The sequence below is a fragment of the Phocoena phocoena genome, chromosome 1 (assembly GCF_963924675.1).
Source record: "Phocoena phocoena chromosome 1, mPhoPho1.1, whole genome shotgun sequence".
Lineage (NCBI taxonomy): Eukaryota > Metazoa > Chordata > Mammalia > Artiodactyla > Phocoenidae > Phocoena > Phocoena phocoena.
The window spans coordinates 98,637,812-98,661,731 of record NC_089219.1 but is presented as its reverse complement, the minus strand read 5'-3'; the positions used below and the strand labels follow the sequence as shown (position 1 = coordinate 98,661,731).

General features: G+C 36.1%; 1 protein-coding gene across 1 annotated transcript; it reads right to left on the bottom strand.

Moving 5' to 3' along the window:
- Positions 1-1,375: 1,375 nt before the first annotated feature.
- On the bottom strand, positions 1,376-23,274 carry RAP1A (RAP1A, member of RAS oncogene family). The gene is made up of 7 exons (XM_065878345.1): positions 23,190-23,274; positions 19,869-19,937; positions 17,802-17,858; positions 14,939-15,079; positions 13,336-13,479; positions 8,287-8,402; positions 1,376-2,053 (listed from the first exon to the last, which is right to left on the bottom strand). Exons 1-6 carry the CDS (start codon positions 23,244-23,246, stop codon positions 8,316-8,318), a joined length of 555 nt encoding a protein of 184 aa, XP_065734417.1. The 5' UTR covers positions 23,247-23,274; the 3' UTR covers positions 1,376-2,053; positions 8,287-8,315.
- Between the last annotated feature and the right edge of the window lie 646 nt (positions 23,275-23,920).

Here is a 23,920-nt window from a genome sequence, read left to right as displayed (position 1 = left end):
ATTTAAAATAATTCCTACTTAATCTGGCAAATAATGACACAATCTATGTAACAGGTAATATTTAGAAATGTTTGCTCGCTTATGAGATGTTTATCTATGATTTTAAGTCCAAAGGAATGTTTGAGAGGTGCGTTTCAAAGCAGAATGACTTTAGAGGACCTTAAAATATGCTACACTGACCTGGACAGACTGGCCCTAATGCTTCACTTATTTTTTTTTTTAATTTATTGCATTTATGAGATTTTTGGCCCCTCAGTCCCAGACATATGTATAACTGAATCAGTAGAAGGTAAGTATTAGGTAACTAAGTTTATTAGAAACTTAAAAGAATACAATTTCCAAATTTTCTGTTTACAATATTTTAACATTTTCTCAGGTTGGTCAGAGATTACATTTGAAATCTGATCTTTAAATTTCAGTTTAGTAACTGATGGGGCTGACCACACTCCTAGGAAGTCTCAACAAGGCATGAACACTACTTCACACCTAGTTGCAACGAGACAGCATCTAGATCCCTGAGCAATGATTTAGACTTTCTAGGACTGGTTTCCTCCTCAACATTCAGGGACAAGGCACAGGGTTTCCTAAGCTTGTTTATTTCCTTCTCTAGCACTTAAGTGGCTAACAAGCTGTTTCGCTCTACCTCTATGGTGTACATAAGTCATATCACCCTAGGTCCATGTCCTACTTAAGCCCCACTTTTTGTAAAAAACAGAAAAAAAAAAAACTGGGAAGGAAAGGAAAAGCACCACTATATAGCCAGCTAAAAATTTAACTTAGCAATCTTTTCCATATGACTACCACTATACTACTTCATATACAGTTGAAGAAAAAGCAACTGACACATCCTTTATATGCTTTTTCACTTTTACCCACTTCTCTTAGATTCTTCGATCTATTATAAAGCAAACTTGAAAATATTTACATAACATTTCATTGGTGGACTTATACTCAACAAATTAACAATGGCAAAATGACTCCCTTGAAATTACAACCTGTGGAAGATTTGAAGTAGTAAAAGTTAAACCCTGATACAGTATTAAACTTATCTTTTTACATATAAAAATAATACACAGTGGGATATTTTATTCAATAAGATACAATCTTTAAGATCAAGAGAGAATATACAAAACTATTGTATGTAGTCTGATGTATTTTACTGTATAATAGGAATAAATATATATAGAACAGAAAGTGCGAGGTCTGTTTGTAGAGAAATCACCATTTACTTAGGGGTTTAAAGCCAAGTGTTCTGCAGGTACCAGCCAGGAAGGAGCTACTGCTGCATTTAAAACAATGTGATCATTATAAAATAAAGGCCTTAAATCTATAAACAATAACAAAAACACACAAACCAAATGAAAATGTACTAAAATTTAATCATCCATAAAAGCTGTAATTTAATCTGACAGTAAAACACAAGAAGCAATATTAGATGTGGTTTAGTATATTATATATTTTAGCTTTGAAAGCCATAGAAATCAGTTATCCCAGTTTTTTTCTCTATAAAAGACCCATTTTTCCAAAGCATTATGCACAAACAATTTTAATTAGAATATAATGACAGAATGATATTTCATAATTTTTTAAATATAAAATGAAGTCAATGACTCAAAAAAGTTATCTGCTGCAATGAGTCTGAGGGGAAATTTTCATAATCTATATCATTACAGATATAAAGTATAATGGTTCAACTTTTTAGTGCTTGACAGGGAGGAAACATGATAAAAAGGTCAATATGAAATCATTTGATTATAGTAGCAATATCTAACATTTGAAATGCATCCATGCTCTTTTGTATAATCATATTAGAGTCAAGTATATTTATTTTCACATCTGTTATAACTGCTATTGCAAAGGAGAAATACTATTGTCTTATTTTCCAAGAGATATACACAGAGCAATTCTTTTCTCCAGGGAACTTGTGCAAACCAATATAAGATCTAAATTCTTCACATAATATATAAAACAGGAGAAGCCTCTTCAGATTTATTTTTTGAAGTCTGGAATGCTGGCACTTTCCAATTAGGCAACAGTTCTTCATTCCTGTAATCTAGAACATTGAACAGATACAGATATATATATATACTGATATATATGGTTAACCTTGATGTCAGAAGATGATAGTAAATAAGTAGATATCTAATAATACAGAGAGAAATAATGATTTTGGCTGATCATTATTAGATAACTAAATTATATTAAACATATATAGTAACAAGGCTATTTTAAACTCCCTTTAAAAATGTTTAAAAAATAGTTTTATTGCACTTAGTGTTTCACAATATATCTGGCAGTCCTGTCTGTAAAGAGGAAAACAGTGATTATTTCATTTCTACCCCATTATCATCTTATTTTTAAAGGTTCCTTTTCCACTAAGGAAACAACTCATGCCTGCATCAACTTCCCAATGGAAATTCTTCATTCAACCATTTTATGATTATTTATATTAGGGTTACCTATTCCAATTCAGGCTAGGACAAGAAGAAATGATACAGAAAGAGCTGATGCCCATTTTCAAGGGCAGAAGTCTCAAAGTTAGGTTTACTGCTCAGCAGAAAAGAATTAGGTTAAAGGAATAATTTCCTGAAGATGAATTTCTTTCCTCAGTTTTCAAAAGTAGGACATATTAGAAAGAGACTAACACGCTTCAGTATGATTTTGCCTAATGGCTAGGCCTAGGTAAGCTGCCCTTAAGGTTCACATACTCTTACTAAAAACATTTATAGTGGCTATTTAAATTTATTCCATATCTCAGTACTTCTTAAATGGGATCAACGTGGCACTTCAAGTCTATAATCTCAGCAAAATGCTCTGCAAAGTATTCTGATTACTAAGTGACCTATTATTTGGTATTATCAAAAATATGCACAGAGATCTCAGGTAACATTAAATATATTGTAAGCTGAATTATCTATCAGAGCCTAAGAATTTATGCAACCAGGATGAAAGTCTTATTTCTAGATTTAGGTCAAGATTCCTTTCCTCTAAGGTAAAACTCATAGTAGGACACTGTAGGGTGTACGTGAATGAATTTTCCCAACAGGCCAGGAGATGGCACCTCTTCCTTTAGACATAAGCTAAAAGGACATTTTCTGAGAACTGGACATTAAACGAAGGTCAGCTAAGATAATGATAAAAATGAGCCAGTCAGGGGCTTCCCTGGTAGTGCAGTGGTTAAGAATCTGCCTGCCGATGCAGGGGACACGGGTTCAAGCCCTGGTCCGGGAAGATCCTACATGCCATGGAGCAACGAAGCCTGTGCGCCACAACTACTGAGCCCCGCACTCTAGAGCCTGCAAGCCACAACTACTGAGCCCATGTGCCACAACTACTGAAGCCCACACGCCCAGAGCCCATGCTCCACAACAAGAGAAGCCACCACAACGAGAAGCCCGCACACCGCAATGAAGAGTAGCCCCCACTCGCTGCAAGTAGAGAAAGCCCATGCACAGCAACGAAGAACCAAAGCAGCCAAAAAAAAAAAAAAAAAGCCAGACAACTAACTGTAGAAGAGTTAAATACATTTCAGAACAGGAACTGGAGTTCTCATTTTTTTCTACCTTTGTACCCTTACCTAAAGAAACACAAATACTATCAACTTTAACAATAATCACCTTCAAGGAGCTGATGATTTATAGTTACTGACTCAAGATTTCACTAAAAGCCTAAGCAAGCATTTGGCCAGAAGCTGTTTTTCCAAAATCTCACTATCCAGAGGCAATCTGTGACCTTTACTCCTCTCTGTCTATTTTCCCTCTACTTCATTTCAAAAACGGGTACAATTACTCAGTTGTTTCCCCTAAGAGAGTTTCATTCATATCTCTGAGGAAGCACATATTAGTTAATTTGATGCTCCAGAAGATGTAATCTACTAAACAGACCCAAGAGACTTACAAGCGTTTTAGCACAACCAACTTTCCACTAAGCGGACCCAGTTTAGTAACAGTCCCATAACTAGCATCAAATTACATCATAAATCCACTCCATGGAAGTATTCTTTTATGGTAATGTTTACAGAGTTGATGAACATAAGTAAAAACTGTTCAGGGGATTTAAATATATAATTAAAGGAAAACAAATGGTCCCACATGGCCTGGTTGCTTACGTGATAGGCAGCTTCAATGCAGCCACTAATTTCTCTCCAATGGGTTCACTTAATGAAAACTTAAGTGGTACTTAAAGTTGACTACTACCTACAGACCTACAGAAGAAACATTTGAAAGAAGTCAACCCACACCTGAGAGGAAATGACTTCTAAAATTACACTGACATACCAACACACATCCAGCAGAATGTCTCAAGTTACAAAGACTGACAATACCAAATCTGGGGAGGACGTGGAACTCGTAAACTGCTAGTAGGTGTGTAAACTGGTACAACTACTTGGAAAAATTTCTTAGCAGTATCCACCAAAGCTACCACATATATAGTGTATAGTCTGGCCATTTCATTCATACACACACACACACACACACCAAACAGAAATGCATGCACATGTACATAAAGACTTGTACAAGAAAGTGCACAGGACAGCTTCATCTACCACAGGGCAGACAGCAGAAGCAAGAAGAACTACAACCCTGAAGCCTGTGGAACAAAAACCACATTCACAGAAAGATAGACAGGATGAATAGGCAGAGGGCTATGTACCGGATGAAGGAACAAGATAAAACCCCAGAAAAACAACTAAATGAAGTGGAGATAGGCAACCTTCCAGAAAAAGAATTCAGAATAATGATAGTGAAGATGATCCAGGACCTCGGAAAAAGAACGAAGGCAAAGATCGAGAAGATGCAAGAAATGTTTAACAAAGACCTAGAAGAATTAAAGAACAAACAAACAGAGATGAACAATACAATAACTGAAACGAAAACTACACTAGAAGGAATCAATAACTGAGGCAGAAGAACGGTAAGTGCCTGGAAGACAGAATGGTGGAATTCACTGCTGTGGAACAGAATAAAGAAAAAAGAATGAAAAGAAATGAAGACAACCTAAGAGACCTCTGGGACAACATTAAATGCAACAACATTCGCTTTATAGGGAGGGGTCCCAGAAGGAGAAGAGAGAGAGAAAGGACCAGAGAAAATATTTGAAGAGATTATAGTCAAAAACTTCCCTAACATGGGAAAGGAAATAGCCAACCAAGTCCAGAAAGCACAGTGACTCCCATACAGGATAAACCCAAGGAGAAACATGCCGAGACACACAGTAATCAAATTGGCAAAAATTAAAGACAAAGAAAAATTATTGAAAGCAGCAGGGAAACAATGACAAATAATATACAAGGGAACTCCCATAAAGTTCACAGCTGATTTCTCAGCAGAAACTCTACAAGCCAGAAGGGAGTGGCATGATATACTTAAAGTGATGAAAGGGAAGAACCTACAACCAAGATTACTCTACCCGGCAAGGATCTCATTCAAATTCGACAGAGAAATCAAAAGATTTACAGACAAGCAAAAGCTAAGAGAATTCAGCACCACCAAACCAGCTCTACAACAAATGCTAAAGGAACTTCGGTAAGTGGGAAACACAAGAGAAGAAAAGGACCTACAAAAACAAACCCAAAACAATTAAGAAAATGGTCATAGGAACATACATATTGATAATTACCTTAAACGTGAATGGATTAAATGCTCCAGCCAAAAGACACAAGCTTGCTGAATGGATACAAAAACAAGACCCATATATATGCTGTCTACAAGAGACCCACTTCAGACCTAGGGACTGAAAGTGAGGGGATGGAAAAAGATATTCCATGCAAATGGAAATCAAAAGAAAGCTGGAGTAGCAACACTCATTGTCAGATAAAATAGACTTTAAAATAAAGAATGTTACAAGAGACAAGGAAGGACACTACATTATGATCAAGGGATCAGTCTAAGAAGAATCTATAACAATTATAAATATATATGCACCCAACATAGAGCACCTCAATACATAAGGCAACTGCTAACAGCTATAAAAGAGGAAATTGACAGTAACACAGTAATAGTGGGGGACTTTAACACCTCACACCAATGGACAGATCATTCAAACAGAAAATTAATAAGGAAACAGAAGCTTTGAATGACACAACAGACCATAGAGATTTAATTGATATTTATAGGACAGTCCATCCCAAAACAGCAGATTACACTTTCTTCTCAAGTGTGCATGGAACACTCTCCAGGATAGATCACATCTTGGCTCACAAAATCAAGCCTCAGTAAATTTAAGAAAACTGAAATCATATCAAGCATCTTTTCTGACCACAACACTATGAGGTTAGAAATCAATTACAGGGAAAAAAACGTAAAAAATACAAACACACGGAGGCCAAACAATACATTACTAAATAACCAAGAGTTCACTGAAGAAATCAAAGAGGAAATCAAAAAATACCTAGAAACAAATGATAATGAAAATACGACGATCCAAAACCTATGGGATGCAGCAAAAGCAGTTCTAAGAGGGAAGTTTATAGCTATACAAGCCTACCTCAAGAAACAAGAGGAGTCTCAAATAAACAATCTTACCTTACACCTATCTAACCTTACATCTAAAGGAACTAGAGAAAGAAGAACAAACAGAACCCAAAGTTAGCAGAAGGAAAGAAATCACAAAGATTCAGAGCAGAAATAAATGAAATAGAAACAAAGAAAAAAATAGCAAAGATCAATAAAACTAAAAGCTGGTTCTCTGAGAAGATAAACAAAATTGATAAGCCATTAGCCAGACTCATCAAGAAAAAGAGGGAGAGGACTCAAGTCAATAAAATTAGAAATGAAAAAGAAGTTACAACAGACACCACAGAAATACAAAGCATCCTAAGGGACTACTTACTACAAGCAACTCTATGCCAATAAAATGGACAACCTGGAAGAAATGGACAAATTCTTAGAAAGCAATAGAAAATATGAACAGACCAATCACAAGTAGTGAAATTGAAACTGTGATTAAAAATATTCCAACAAGGGCTTCCCTGGTGGCGCAGTGGTTGAGAGTCCGCCTGCCGATGCAGGGGACACGGGTTCGTGCCCCGGTCCGGGAAGATCCCACATGCCGTGGAGCGGCTAGGCCCATGAGCCATGGCTGCTGAGCCTGCACATCCGGAGCCTGTGCTCCGCAATGGGAGAAGCCACAACAGTGAGAGGCCCGCGTACCGTGCAAAAAAAAAAAAAAAAAAAAAATTCCAACAAACAAAAGCTCAGGACCAGATGGCTTCACAGGTGAATTCTATCAAACATTTAAAGAAGAGCTAACACCCATCCTTCTCAAACTCTCCCAAAACATTGCAGAGGAAGGCACACTCCCAAACTCATTCTATGAGGCCACCATCACCCTGATACCAAAACCAGACAAAGATACTACAAAAAGAGAAAATTACAGACCAATATCACTGATGAATATAGATGCAAAGATCCTCAACAAAATACTAGCAAACAGAATCCAACAGCACATTAAAAGGATCATACACCAGGATCAAGTGGGATTTATCCCAGGGATGCAAAGATTCTTCAATATATGCAAATCAATCAGTGTGATACACCATATTAACAAATTGAAGAATAAAAACCATATGACCATCTCAAAAAAAAAAAAAAAGAAAAAGAAAAAATAGAAAGTGCACAGGCACCATACTTGTTCCTGGAAAGAACCCAAATGTCCATCAACAGCAGAATACATAAATATATTGCTAGTATAGTCATACAATAAAAATAAACTACTGCTGTATGCAACAAGGATTATTATCAAAAACATTTTTGAGTGAAAGAAGCCACACATAAAATAACACATTAAGTGTTTTTGTTTCTGTTAAGTTCAAAGAGAGGCAAAACTAATCCATTGTGTCAGGAATCAGGGCTGGGATTACATCTGAGGAGGAATGACTATTACTGATATATATGTGTGCTCACTTTGAAATATTTCATCAAAAATTTTTTTTATTTTCAGATAAACCACTGTTCCACTTCAATTCAGCTTGAACTTCAGTGTGACCTTGGAAGGCTTTCTATTCATTGAACCACTATTGTTTGAACACCCATTCTGTACCAGGCACTGGGGATGTACTGGTGAGTAAAACAGACATGATCCTTGCCCTCCCTCAGACAGCTTAGAATCTCATGGAGAAAAAGACAAATTATCCAGTATATGAACGTATCTATAAGTTACATAAAACACTTACAAATTACAGAAGCCTGGAAATACCCTAAGAGGTGAAATGGGAAGTGGTTAATGTTGGGGAAAGCCCCAAATAAGAGGATGAGAAAGGTATCTGCTCTGCTTTTAGCATCTTACCTGGCTCAGAGCTGCTGCTTATTGTGGGTCTAAAGCAGCAGACATGATTTCTTTTTAGGCTTCTTCTTTTCCACTGGTGTTTTTCTATTTATCTGTCTGACCAGGTCATAAAATATCTAAATAAAAACAAGAAAAAGTACTTATTTAACCAATATTTGAGACCTTGTTCCACAAAACAATCTTGATTCTGTGAAATACTATTCTGCTCTTGGATCTCTATTTTGCTGCTTTGTTTTAACAGCAGGTTTCTAAGAAGCCTCAGCTGATTTTCAGTCAGGGTAAAGCACAACTTACCTACTTACAATGAGGGAAATACACTTGCTCTTAGAGATATTCAATAACAAATTAGTAAAAAGAATTAGTAGTTAAAAAAACAAGATAGTGAAGTGGAATCTTTGATGCTTCAAAAACCTAATTATTAAGAGAATAGTTAATGCTTCACTTATATCTTTATACTTGCTTTATTTTTTAAAAAGTTCAAACTTACAGAAAAGTTGCAGGTACCAAGAACTTATGTATTTTCTTCACCCATATTCACCAGTTAGTAATATTTTGCCAAATGTACATTTTTCCAAAGAAGAAATGCAGATGGCCAACAGGCACATAAAAAGATGCTCAACATCGCTCATCATCAGGGAAATGCAAATCAAAACCACAATGAGATATCACCTCACACCTGTTAGAATGGCAATTATCAAAAAGAACACAAATAACAAATGTTGATGAAGATGTGAAGAAAAGGGAACCCTCCTACACTGTTGGTGGGAATGTAAATTGGTGCAGCCACTGTGGAAAACAGTATGGAGGTTTCTCAAGAAAACAAAAAACAGAGCTACCATATGACCCAGCAATTCCACTCCTGGGTATATATCCAAAAATACCCAAAAACACTAATTTGAAAAGATACATGCACCCCATGGGACTTCTCTGGTGGTCCAGTGGGTAACACTCCATGCTCCCAATTCAGGGGGCCCGGGTTCGATCCCTAGTCAGGAACTAGATCCCACATGCATGCTGCAACTAAGAGGTCCGCATGACGCAACTAAAAAAAAAAGATCCCTAGTGCCATAACTAAGACCTGGTGCAGCCAAAGTAAGTAAGTAAGTAAGTAAGTAAAGAAGTAAATAAATAAATATTTTTTAAAAAGATACATGCACCCCAATGTTCATAGCAGCATTATTTGCAACTGCCAAGATATGGAAGTGTCCATCAACAGATGAATGAATAAAGAAGATGTGGTGTATATATACAATGGAATACTACTCTGCTATAAAGAACGAAATTTTGCCATTTGCAGCAACATGGATGGACTTAGAAGGCATTATGCTAAGTGAAATAAGTCAAAGACAAATATTGTGTGATATCATTTATATGTGCAATCTAAAAAATACAACAAACTAGTGAATATAACAAAAAAGAAGCAGACTCACAGATACAGAGAACAAACTAGTGGTTACCAGTGGGGAGAGGAAGGGGGGAGGGGCAATATAGGGGTAGGGGTTAAGAGGTACCAACTATTAGGTATAAAATAAGCTACAACGATATATTGTACAACATGGGGAATATAGCCAATATTTTATAATAACTATAAATGGAGTAAAACCTTTAAAAATTATGAATCACTACACTGTACACCTATAACATATAATATTGTACAGCAAACTATACTTCAATTTAAAAAATAATGGTCCTAAGATTACAAGCCTAAATTAACTGTTGAAGGGGGGACCCCTTCATTTACCCCCCTTTGGGATAAACAGATTTATCCCAAAGCTATTGATTCATTTATATTCTTTTCTTTCTGGTCCATCCTACCCACACTCCCATTTTCTTTCAACCATTTAATTCTATTATCTTATTTCTAAGAAAGTTGAAAACATAAGAGTTTATGAACAAAATGGTAGTTTCTGTTTCACAGCTCCAAAGCCCTTCAAGAACTTAATGTTCATAAGCCATAAACAAAATCTCATTAGTTCCCCAGCCTCAGTGCATAATCTATAAGTGAAAAATAACAAAAGGATAAACTAAAATAGTAAATTAATCAAAACAGCATGTTTCTTCATGGTAGCCATGGGTTTCTGGTACTAAACAAAATGGTAACTGGTTTTGTGGTATTACCCTTAAGGATTTCCTTGGCAAACGGTGCCTACCTCACAGCAGCAGTGATGAGGGCAAGTTCGAACTATAGTTATTTGGTTAGATATGGTGAAAGCCCTCAGTCTAGGTTCTTCCTCATCCTTCTGAACTACAGAAAAATCTAAAGGGAACACAGAATAATTTCTCAATCCCTCTATCATTCCTTAATCGGGATGTTTTGATTCCAATTATTATTCCAGCATCAGCAAAGAACAATTAATTCTTGATTAAGACTGATGTGATTCTGATACAACTATGTACTACTTTCAAAACACAACAAAAATGATGAGTTTTAAAAAAATATATTTATTTTTACTTATTTATTTATTTTGGCTGTGCCGTGTCTTAGCTGTGGCACGTGGGATCTTCGTTGCAGCATGTGGGACCTTTTTTTTAAGTTGAGGCATGCGGACTTCTTTCTTGCGGCGTGCATGCGGGATCTAGTTCCCCGACCAGGAATCAAACCTGGGCCCCCTGCATTGGGAGAATGGAGTCTTACCCACTGGACCTCCAGCGAAGTCCCAAGAGTTTTTTTTAAAAAATTATATATTCTCTGATATAGATAGTAGAGAATTAGAGGGCAATTTAGTTAAGCAGGATGTCCCTGTATGATTTCAAACTTGAGTCCAAGAGTTCAATCATGTGAAAGTATGATCTCTCTATCTTCAGGCACTCAGAAATCACACACATATTTTCAAGGCATTAGCTGTCTGAGGAACTATTAACTACCCCCAAAACTCCACAGTTGGATTATTAGGCTATCAAGAGAGAAATATTAAAAGAAAGAAATTATTACACTCTCAAGAATTTCTAGCATAAAGTTTGTATCTTTTCCAAAAGAGTAAAGAACCTTAAGAAGCTAATGTATTTCATTTTGTTGTATTTTTTTTCTATTTTTGTTTTATAAACCTTCATGTCAATGGTTGATTTCAACGAGGCTACTGTGAAAAAGTACCTCTGCTGCATGGGAAACTGAAACCCAGAGGAGGGAGATCTAGTAGCATGTAAGTTCCCACAAACAGGTAATGCTTGAAAGGTAAGGAATACCTCCGGTCCACTGTGCTCACTGGACCCTGGCCCAACTCAACCTCAGCCGAGCCCTATGAACTTGGTGGTCGAGTACCAGTGAGGGTGATCACAGGACAGCAGGAACTATATCTCTAAGGCCAATCATCCTGCAGATGGTGACCGTGCACTACTACTCCCCTAGCCAAGCTCATTGTTTTACCTCATGTGTTTATGTGTTTTACCTTAAAGTTCTCTCTCTTTTCTTTTTTGGTGGTGGTATGGGGGAGACTAAACCAAAAATCAACATTTTATGATCAGCCATGTTTTTCAGGATAACATCTATGAAACTGTAATTCCACAACAGAGAAAGCTGAAACTGGAAGCATTTCATACTTCCTTTCATTTACTTGGCAGTGAATTACAAATAACTGTTGTTGAAGATCTCAGCAGGACTTGTTCCCCATTAGGATGTAAACTTCTTGAGGGCAAGAATAGTGTCTGTCTAAATGACTGTTACCCTGGTGCCTAACACAGTGGAACATAAGAACACAATGAATATTTGCTGAATAAATAAAATTTATGAATTTCTTATTTTTATTTATTAAAACTGGTTTTACCTGAAAGACAAGCTTTGACTTATTATTTGTAAAACTTATTTGTTTATTTATGGCTGCGTTGGGTCTTCATTGTGGTGCGCGGGCTTCTCATTACAGTGGCTTCTCTTTGCTGTGGAGCACGGGCTCTAGGGCGTGGGTGCGTGGGCTCAGCTGCTCTGCGGCATGTGGGATCTTCCCGGACTGGGGCTCGAACCCGTGTCCCCTGCATTGGCCGGCGGGTTCTTAACCACCTCGCCACCAGTGAAGTCCCACAACCTTAAATTTTCTTCGTGCCACACGTTTAAAGTAATTTGGTCATTTAAAAAGTCAAATAATAGTCTACAACCATAATATCAGTGAAGGAAAAGTGACCAAAAGAACCAAAGGCCAGAGAGGAATCATAAGCAAAAACACACCAGAGGACTCTGATAACCTAAACCAGTCTTAACTCTCATCTATGTTGTAAGTGTGCTGAACTCTGACTGATTATCTGTGATGCTACAAATGGCAAGCACACTGGCAAATGAAGACTTCTGTACTTCTGGGAAAGGAAAGAAGCCAACTCTTAAGATTTTGCTTGGATGTAGTGGTCGCAGTTGGGGATTGCACTAATCTTTTAGGGATCCAGTAAACTATTGGCCCTTTACATCCAGGCAGGCAAGCTTACTTGTTAAGCATTCCTGTCCCCAGCTATGTTCTCAGGATAGTGGAGTAGTTAAGTCACGGACAAAAAAAGCCTTGTGCAACCTGCTGTATCAGGCCTAAAAGACCGAGTGAATTATAGTTCTGTATCCATCCACACTCACACAGATTCTTCCCTTTGAGTCATGCACCAAAGGGAAGCAGGACTCAAAACACCAAATTCCACGATATCTTTCTGTACAACGTAAGTTCATTACAGTAACTACTTCTATTTTTTTATTTTTCTACTTGACTTTACAACCTTTTTACACACATCTGTATAGGTAATTGTTATAATACAAGGGTGATGTGACAATTTTCACACACCACTTTCTGGCTTATCATTTAGAGGCTTAGCAGGACTTTAAAAAACATATTCTTTAACTTAAACCACCTCTTTGCCAGCAAGGTAAATATAAGTGTCCTCATCACAGCCAACAAAGTGATTTCATATAAGAGAAGGAATATGGTTTCTAGGAATTACTTAGTGTTTTCCATAAATTGATAGACAAAAGACTACTTAAAAGAACACCACTTTTTCTTTTTAAAAAAATGTTTTTGGCTGTTAACTTGAAAGAAAGGAAACTAAAAAGGCACTTATTTGTGCTGCCTAGCAGCTGTAGTTTACCTCATTAACGTTGATCTTCGACTTTGCAGAAGATTCTAAAAAGGCACAGTTACACCACTGTCTTGCTAAATTCTGACCCTGTTCTTTGCCAACTACTCGCTCATCTTCCAGGTCACATTTATTACCAACCAAAATCATTGGAACCTGCGAGAAGGAAAAAATCATATAATAAGCCCTAACATACTTGTTACTCAGCCTTTTATAAGTAAGCAACTACCAGCCACCAACTGAAATGTGTTAGTTAGGACTATAATCTTCATCAAGTGCTTAAAAAAAGGTGTACGTACGTGCGTTGGGGGGAAAATGGAGGGGGAAGAGACAGAAAAAATATGGACGAGATTCTACAACACTGATCTGCTAAATTATTTTAAGACTATAATCCCAAAATGCTCAGGTGGACTAATGCTAATGGCTGAATTCCAAGTAGAAAAATCTGAAGGAAAAGGAACCTCCTGCAATACTCATTGTCTTGGTGTATTTTAAGTGCCTCATTTCACAGGACTAAAAAATGCCAATAGCAGCGGCAAGACCAACACGTTAATAAGTTTTACTTCTACAACTGACATCTAGATCTGAAGACTAGCTTAGGTGAGATATTAAGGAAAAGAATAGAAATACAGCCACTGAGTAGCTATGTCTTCATCTACAACTCAATCTTTAGTTTATTACATGGGATAAAGAGATTAACATTACCAGAATTCAGTGATTTGCATGTAATTGCCTATGAAAAGAGAACTCTCTTAGATGAATTAGTCATGGGAAGAAAGAGAACTATTCATTAGGTTATGGTTGGTCATGAGTCATATGGTGCAAATTCCTCCCGCCTACAGTATTACCCAAAGTTGAGGTCTTAAGCAGGTGCCTATGTTCCCATTAATAATGAGAGAGAACACACAAAAACAGAAAAGAAGGTACAAATGAAATTTTATATCCTAATTTATACAACTTTTGAAAAAGGAACTTTCTGTAGCTCAAAACTGAGACAAACAAACGTAAAATATACATTTAATCTTTGCAAAAAGGCAAAACAACAATGATGCTATTCATCAAATAAGACAAGAATTCTAAAACAGTATATTTTACCACAATAAAAAATTAACATTAAAAAAAGAATTCTAAAACAAAAACAATATAAAAATGTAAGTTAATTAAAATCTTTAACATTAATTCAAAGGAAAAAACTAAGTAAAAACTGTACCAACAGAATTTTAGAAATAGGAACACAGCATTACGGTTCTTAATAATGTTCTCTGAACACTGTTTCTGACATAACTACCAACTTTCCAAGCCCAACTGGAGTCCCCCTTCTTCTACCAAGTACTCTTTGATTCTTCTTTCTCCACTCCACTTATGACCCACATAGCACTATGTAGGTCATAAGTGCAGTAGAGAAAGAAGAACTTTACATACGTGTCCTTCTTTTCTAATCATCTCAGCATATTATCTGTAGGTAAATTTAGAAAGCTTAAAAACGTTTTTGGTCACCAGGGCTCTTAGGCGCATGGTAAACACCCTCTAAATCCTCTACTGAGAGAGAAAATGGACACTTTTTATTTGGCCACAGAGAGATGGCAGTATGCTACATATAGAGAGAAATACTTACATCTTCTGTGTCCTTAACCCGTAAAATCTGTTCCCTCAGGTCTTGTAAGTCATTAAATGTGGACTGAGCTGTAATAGAATATACTAGTGCAAACCCTTGGCCATTCTTCATATACAAATCTCTCATCGCTGTAAATTGCTCCTATAATAAAAAATATGCAATTATAAATATGACTTCTTAAATGTATTGAAACAATTTAAATCAGAATAATCACAAGTGAGCTACTGAATTTTTTTTTTAATGTATGTATGTATGTATATATAAATATTTTTTGGCCGCGTTGGGTCTTCGTTGCTGCATGTGGGCTTTCTCTAGTTGCGGCGAGCGGGGGCTACTCTTTGTTGTGGTGCGCGGGCTTCTTATTGCGGTGGCTTCTCTTGTTGCGGAGCACGGGCTCTAGGCACACGGGCTTCAGTAGTTGCAGTATGCAGGCTCAGTAGTTGTGGCTCGCGGGCTCCAGCAAGCAGGCTCAGTAGTTGTAGTGCACGGGCTTAGTTGCTCCGCGGCATGTGGGATCTTCCTGGACCAGGGCTCAAACCTGTGTCCCCTGCATTGGCAGGCAGATTCGTAACCACTGCGCCACCAGGGAAGCCCTGAATTCTTTATTACATGTTATCATGACAGGAAACATAAGACGTGATACACGGTTTCTGGAAAATTTGACATGAATGTTCCTGTCCCCTATGTACATGACTAGAAACAACTACAGAATTAGAACGGAAATCTTAACCACTTTAATTTGTTTCTGTGTGATTTAGAAAAACTGCATATAGTTCCTTTTTATATACAGATTTTAATTATTTTGGTGCTACAAAAGGTGATGTCCAAGGTAGTGGTTTTGGAAAAGAGAAGGCCAAGTACTGAACCCTGAGGCCCTCCCAACATTAAGAGGTTGGGGAAATGAAGACAAATCAGGAAAGGAGACTTAGGAGTAACGAATCATACAGGGAGAAAAGCAAGCAAGTGTTGTTTCCTAGAAGTCAAATGAATAAAATTTTTACAGGTAAGGATAATGATCTACTGAGTCAAAGGTTGCTGAAAAGTCAAGAAGGTTGAGGATATATCCGAGGGATTGATTATGAATGACAGACCATGGACTTGAAGCTGTATAAAGAGGGGGTTGAGGATATGATAGAAAATCAAAGATGTTAGATTTAACAGACTGCAGATTACAGTCAGGTTGAAAGGTATGAAAGGAAGCGAGATGGAGAAACAAGAGATGGTTAGTAGAGAGTAGGACACTTGAAAATGAGATTTAAGATGGTATTATGTTACTGGTAATCATTAGTCTAGGGTAAAGAACACGGGCATGAATGACTGAAGCAGGGTGGAGGTCAAGGAACTGAGAGGCCAAGCTACTGGATCATCTATATTACCTGTAAAGATTCTATTTGGATACTAAAATCACCAAGAATTCGGACTAAAGCAGTGTTGGAGAAAGTAAGCAAAAATCCTCAAGGAGTAAGGAGTGATCTAGAACAAGATCAAAGAGCATCAACTACTTTCCAAACGTTATGCAAGGCACTGGGGACAGAGAAGTAAACAGAAAATTACAACACAGCATGCTGAGTGCTAGGATGGTAGAAATACAAGGTATTTGGGAGCACAAGCGGAAGATCTCTGCAGAAGGGGAAAATTTTAATTTGGACAAGAGGAGGAAGAAACAATGCCCTCACACTTGTGGAGGCTGTGAAAGGAAGAAATAGAAAGTATTTTTTTTTTTTAACTGTTGGGGTCTTTGGGAACAAAGGACAATTATTGCTGATTCGGAAGCTAGGACATTTGGGGGTTGGACGAAGTGGCAAGAGGGGGAGGTCTCAATTCAGCTGATATAAGAAAGAAGGCGTTCCAGTGATCCAAAGCTTCCTGCTGGAATCAAGATCCATTTTCCCACAAAAGAATAGAAAAATATGGTATAATTTGTACTCTAATTGCTCCAGTCTGCTTAAGTTTTTTTTTGATCTGAAGCTTTCTTACCATTTATAAAATTATAGTGGGAATATTTGTGCTGAATTTTAAAACAACTTAAAACATTTAAGAATACCATCCATTTTAAAGCTAGGAATTGCCTAATAGGTAAAGTCTACGTATATGGAGAAAAAAAAAAGAAAAGAAAATCATTTAATGTGTGCATTTTTTGTGGTAGTATAATTGTGGCAGAATAAAACCATCATTAATTAATTAAACAATTAAAAAGGTGAGGACAAATGAAGACAATGAAAATAAAAGCAAACACATAGAGCTCATACTATATAAAAGACATTTTGTGCCAAGTGATTTATAATCACTATCTCATTTGATCATTATAAGCACCCTATAATGTACTAAACGTCATTACACTCATTTAAGCATGTGAAAAACGAGGATCAAAATAATCCTAAAGATTTTTGTCAGAACACACGTATCTGTCACCAGTCCCCTGAGATGTTAAAATGCTAATAAAAAGCAAAAAAAGTTGTTTAAATAAATGAATGACCATGGTGTCAAGAGTTAGTCTTATTTAAACCCAGAGAAATACCTATTTTAACTAAAATTCTGTGTTTAAAATACTTTCCTTTTGTTTGTTCGTTTAAAGCACTAAGAGCATAATCCTTACCTCAATACAGGGAAAAGAAACTCAACACACAGATTCTGTAGGTGAGCACAACATACAATTTAATAGTGATATGTGGGCATTAAGTACATCATAGATAGTTTCACACACATAAGAAAATTTAGGAAGCCCTACATTTAGAGACTTAACGTTCTTAATCAGAACAAATGCTTTTACTCACAGAAATCATTCAGGTGACCATACACTGTTCACAAATGAAAATCTGTCCACCCACCCCACCCCCGCCAAAAAAAGAGAAAACATCCTTACTGTTCCTGCTGTATCCAGGATTTCGAGCATACACTGTTGGCAGTCTACTTCAACTTGCTGTTAGGGTCAGGGCAGGGGGGTGGGGGGTGGAGGGGGATGAAAATGTAACATCAAAATGTCAGTCTGTTTTCCTCCCACCTCTTCACTCAAAGTCCTTATTAACAACTACAAAGCCTTTCTCTAGCAGTTTGCTGTATTGGTGGAGACCAAGTTGGTACTACAGTAAAGAACAGGAGGTCTCAAACACATTCTATTAATAATACAGAAGCTAGGACTGTTAATCCTGAGTTTAGATATTTTTCTGACCACTACAAACTCTGAATCATGATTGCTGTTATTATTAGAAGCCAATGGTCATATTCTGCAATTTAAGAAAAACTGCAACAAACAGATATAGTTCTAATGGAAAAAAAATGTATAAAGTATGTATATTTATATTATCTTCAAAACAAAGCACAAAAGCAGCTCAAAACAGCCAATATCTGGGGGGTAAAGAAAACTTTGCCAACTTACCAGATCCAAGTTGTCAAAGTTTTACTAAAATATGCCCAAATTTAATACAAAGGCAATTCTTAAGAGACAAAGGGAACACAATAACACTGAACCTATAGAGTTCTCAAGACTTTAAAAAAAGGTACTTCTTTGGAAAAGCTGTGGGTATAAGGTGAAATTTCATATACTGAATTCTACTTTCCCAGGGCTTTATAGAAGAGAAGGTTGTCCTAAAGAAAGTATCAACTATTAGCTGTGAGGAAAATGTTTAATAAAGAAGGGATTAAGAAAAGTGCTTCAGCATTCAAGGTACAGATCTCCGTTTGTAGTTAAAGCTTTAACCAGCAACTTATTTGGGGGAAATTTCAGTAATGCAACATGGTCTTCTAAAAATAAACATATTAACTTAAGGACTATTTTAAACTCTGCTTCTTTGTCAGATCAGGAATTGATGAGGAGCACCACAGGTGGATCTACAAACTCACTGTCTACCACTTACGGGACAAATATGATAACAACCTGCACAATCTGTGAATGGGCATGTTCAATGAACAATGAATCAGGTCTGTAGTTTCTCAATATATATCACAATTTTGTTTCCAATTTACAGATAATGAAACTGCTCTGCCAGTAGGCTTGATGAACTTAATTCAGCAAAAGTTATAGCACTATTTAAAGGTAAATTCTAAAACAGCTACCAAAGCAACCCTTTCTTATTTGTTGAAAGGCAGGTTAATCTTTTTGGGGGGCAGTGGGGTATATCGTTGGTTACTAGGCTTTCTTACAACACTGTCTCTTCCCCCCCATAACATACTTGGGAAATAAAATCATGAAAATTCTCCACAATTCTAGCTAGTCTTATAGTTAAATAAAATAGTATTTTTTGTCAAGACCAACTATTAAAATTTTTTTTTCCTTTTAAATAAGCTTTATTTTTTAGAAAGCAGCTTTTGGTTCACAGCAACACTGAGCAGAAAGTACAGAGTTCCCATACACCCTTTTCCTGCTCCCTGCTAGCCTTCCCCACTATCAGCATCCTGCATCAGAGCAGTACATTTGTGAGAATCAATGAACCTTCCTGTATCAACACAGCATTATCATGCAAAGTCCACAGTTAGCAATTTTACTCTTGGTGTTCTAGTGTTACAGAATCCAACTCTTTAACTTTTTACAGTTTAAAGGAGAAATATTTTTTAAGTTATTATACAACTAAACAAAAATAACTTTCAGTTACTGTATAACTTCAAGCATAAAGTGTTCTTAATTTTAGTTCACAAAAAGAGTAATCAAAAATATACCTATTTATATGCAATTTTTCTACATTAAAAGAATTCCCACCAGGAAAATGTGTACATTAAAGAACAGATTACTAATCAGTAACAGAACATGGAGCTCTCTATAGCTAATAAGCAGTGTTCTACGAAAAGTATTTTGTCTTGGTGAAACTTTTAAAAACAAATACAGAACATCTGTATCATTTCTCAAAACTATTTTCAAAAAAGCAATTCCATGGATCAAGTTTTAAAGTCATAAGAAACTACTTGTAAGCATGTGTATACAAGTTTCATATTTTACCTTTCTGTAGGAATCTTCTATCGTTGGGTCATATTTTTCAACAAAAATTCCCTGAACAAATTGAACTGTCTAGAAATTTAAAAAAAGCAGACAAAAGTTAAGGACTTAAAAGAAAAATCAGCCCCTCTTAAATGTTACTTAACTTCACAAAGTGGTAAAGGTTAAATGTAATTATATGAAAACTCTGTGTAAACATGCAAATGTGAAGTGTCATTATTTTTCAATATAAGGATACATTCATAATTAAGAGTACACTTATGAAAGGAGGTGGTCATGTTAAAAACTGTCATCAATGCTGCTGCTGACATTACACTGTTAAATAATGACTATATTAAGTTTTAAAATACTACCAGGATACAAATAAGGACATGGATTCTAATTTACTAAAACGTGAAAATTTATCAGTATTTAAACTCCTATTACCCCTCTATGTATCTATAGCAAGTTTTATCTCATACCCTCAAAGGAGAGAGACAAAAGGTTGTAAATTTTAAAAAGTCTTGAACAGTCTTTCTAATTGTGGGGGAAAACAGAAGAGGGAATTAAAATTTATTGAGTTTATTAAATTTATAATCACATTCAAATTTCATATTCACCCCAGAAGTAGTTATTTTTCTGATTTGCCAGCTGAGATTCAAACATATGCCTTCCTGATTCCAAAGCCTTACTCTTTGCATAGGAAAACATTACCTACTCATCTTTTTCAGATTATCTACTTTTATCTCTAAAATTTCTATAAGCAAAGATGGGAAACTAGGTATTTTACCATTCAGTAAATGAAAAGAAGTACAGAAGATGGTTGTGAAATATTTCCTAGATAGCTTTAGAACGGTGTCTGGTACATCACTGCCTAAAAGCAAGGGTAAGAATGTGGACTGAGGTCATTCACACTTCAATTAGCCAGAGGAATATTTTATACACTATTTTAGCTTGAATTAAATAGACTAATTTGAATATAGTAAACTTCTTCAGCTATCTATAATGGTGGTTCCATTTCCTCAGCTCTCATTTACTCTTCAACCCACCCCAGGATGGTTATGGCATCATCACCTTACTGTAGCTGCTTTTATCACATCCAGCTACTATGCTATGACTTCTGAGCAGTCAAGTAAAGGTACATTATGTACATTCAAGTACAAGATACATTCTTCTATGCTGGATCCTCCAATCCTACCTACTCTTTAAATGTTGAGAGGTACTCAGAGCCCAGTCCTGAGTTCTCTTCTCTCTCTAGTCTCTCCCTAGACAACCTCATTAATTCCTATGGATTTTAAATTAATTTATTTATTTTAAAAAGGTAATTCATGGACGTAGGACAAAATGCAAAAGACACAAAAACATATGTAATGGTAACTAATTCTATTTACCATCTTTTCCAATTCCACTCCCAAGGAAGTAATTGATATGTTATCTGCAGCTTATTGAACCTTGCAAAAATAGCCTCTGTTCTTTTATAATATCTCCCCCCTCATTCTTCCTTTCTTATAAAACACATATGGTACTCTACACTGCTTAGTATCTTTTTCCTCCTAAGTAATACAGCTTAGATATCATTAATTATCAGTATATACAGAGCTGCTGCATTCTTTTTAATGGTTTATAGGATGCTACTCAAAATACATATTAAAAACTTATTTAGCCCCTACTGGTAGACATTTAGGTTGTTTCCAAACTCTTGCCACTGTAAAGAATGTTGTAATAGACAGCCTTGACCATGTCATTTTGTATATGTGAACTTATGTGTGGGATACATTTCCAGAAAGGGACTTGCTGAATTGAAAGTTACATGCATTTAAAATAACGGATACCAAGAGGGAAGAGATATGGGGACATATGTATATGTATAACTGATTCACTTTGTTATAAAGCAGAAACTGACACACCATTGTAAAGCAATTATACTTTAATAAAGATGTTAAAAAATTTTTAAAAATTAAAAAAATAATAAAATAACAGATACTCGCAAACATTCACCACAGAGGTACTAAATTACACTCCTAACAGTAACATAATTCCCATAAAATAAATACCATAGATATATTCATGGCAACCCAAATCATACCACAAGTCTCTCTTTTAAGCTATTGTCTTGAGGATGTGATGTTATTTGATGTATTTACTTGAACATCTCACAAGCACATGACATTTGACATGACTCTTGATTTTCACTCTCAAATCTGCTCATTCTCCAGTGCTTTCCTTCTACTTCTTTAATGGTCCATTCATAAAATCAGTAGCTTGACTGTGAAATTTGGGAGTCACCCTCGACAGCTCCTTCTCTCCTAGTCCCCATATCAATCTAGCACTAATTGTCAATTCTACCTCCTATTTAACTCTCAAAACATCTACTTTTTTCTTCTTCACTGCTAATATAAGCTTCCACAAACAATAATGTGGTGTATTGCATTAACTCCCAACTTGTTTCCCACATCTTCTCTGCCTGTCTTCTAAATTACTCTTGATAGAACAAAGTGCTCTCTTTAAAACATATATCCAATTCTGTCACCACCACCACCCTCCAAAAACCCTACCTTCAACAGCTTCTCATTGTCATTAGGAATAAATTCCAAGTTCTTACATGGTCTTCAAGTCATGATCTGGCCCCTGCTTATCTCTCACCTCATTTCCCTCTACTTTCTTCCCGGTTCACTCCTATCCCAGCAACTGTGACCCTTCTCAGTTGTTCAAATGCTAATTTAGGTTCCCTTGTCATAGAGGTCTCTTAACAATATATACTTTTCTTTCAAAGTATCTCTCTCACAATTATAATCAAGTAGTTCCTTGATTAATTGTGCATCTATTACATCTCCTCCACTATAATGTAAGCTCTGTGAGGGAGACTGTGACTGTTTTTGTTCACTGTTGTAACTTTAGAGTCTGACGTTATAGAAGCTCAATGAACACTTCCTAAATAAATACAGCATGTGTACAAAAAAATGACCTTTATTCCACTTAAGTCTGGGATGGGGGTAGGGTAGGATTTACTCCACTGGTACTCGTAATAATCAGTCTCCCACACTAGAATGTAAGTTCCTTAACAATGAAAACAATTTTTATTCCTCTTTGAATCACAAACACTAGTGCTTAACATAAAATAGGTAGCCAATAAATATTTGATAAATGAAAGAATGAATGAGCCACCATTATAAAACTACACATTCATGGTTACTGAATGAGTCCTTGTACCCTGGTAGGCCAGGTATTAGGCATATAAAACATACTGCCACCTTTTCTCTTGAGCCACTAGAAGTTGTAAAGCAAGAAAATATCACCGTTCTTCTTGTATTATATTAATTAATTATAGTTAGGTGGCTAACTTACCAGAGCAGACTTCCCCACGCCTCCTGAACCAAGGACCACTAGCTTGTACTCACGCATGATGTGGTCTTTTTAAATACTGACAATCTGGGGAAAAAAAAAATCAAAGATTAATAAACATGCTAAGAATAGCCTAAGAATGTACAACTGTTACATGAAATAACATGACATTTTGTTTTTTGTTTGTTTTTTCTCTTAAAACTATCAAGAGGAAGACAGAGGTATACAACAAAACCATGAATATTTTAATATAAATTTACAGGACCACTGCCAGGCATTTTATTAGTTCATTACAGATTATCTTTGACTACTCATCATTCATTAGCCTGTTCATGTTACTTCGTATTTGGTCAGAAAATAAGATGATTAAAACTAGTAGTTATAGCTACAATCACGAGCCCAACTCTTTATGAAGCTATCACTTAAACTTACATACTTTTTTGAAAAGTTCACTCATGAGCTTGAATATAATGAAAATGCTATTTTATTTGCTTAAAATATCATGTAATTCTATATTGTTTTGTTCATTATTGTATTATTGGTGAACCACATAAACTGTTACCTCAAATATTATTATGATACAAATGGGAAAATGTAGATGAAATTGTTGAAACTCTGTAGGTAGGTACTGCTGGTTTATTTCATAAGGCCCAAATTGCTGGGACGGGGCGGGGGGAATAAATATAAACTTTATTTTTTATCTCCATGATTGTCTTAAAAAGATACAAAAGAAT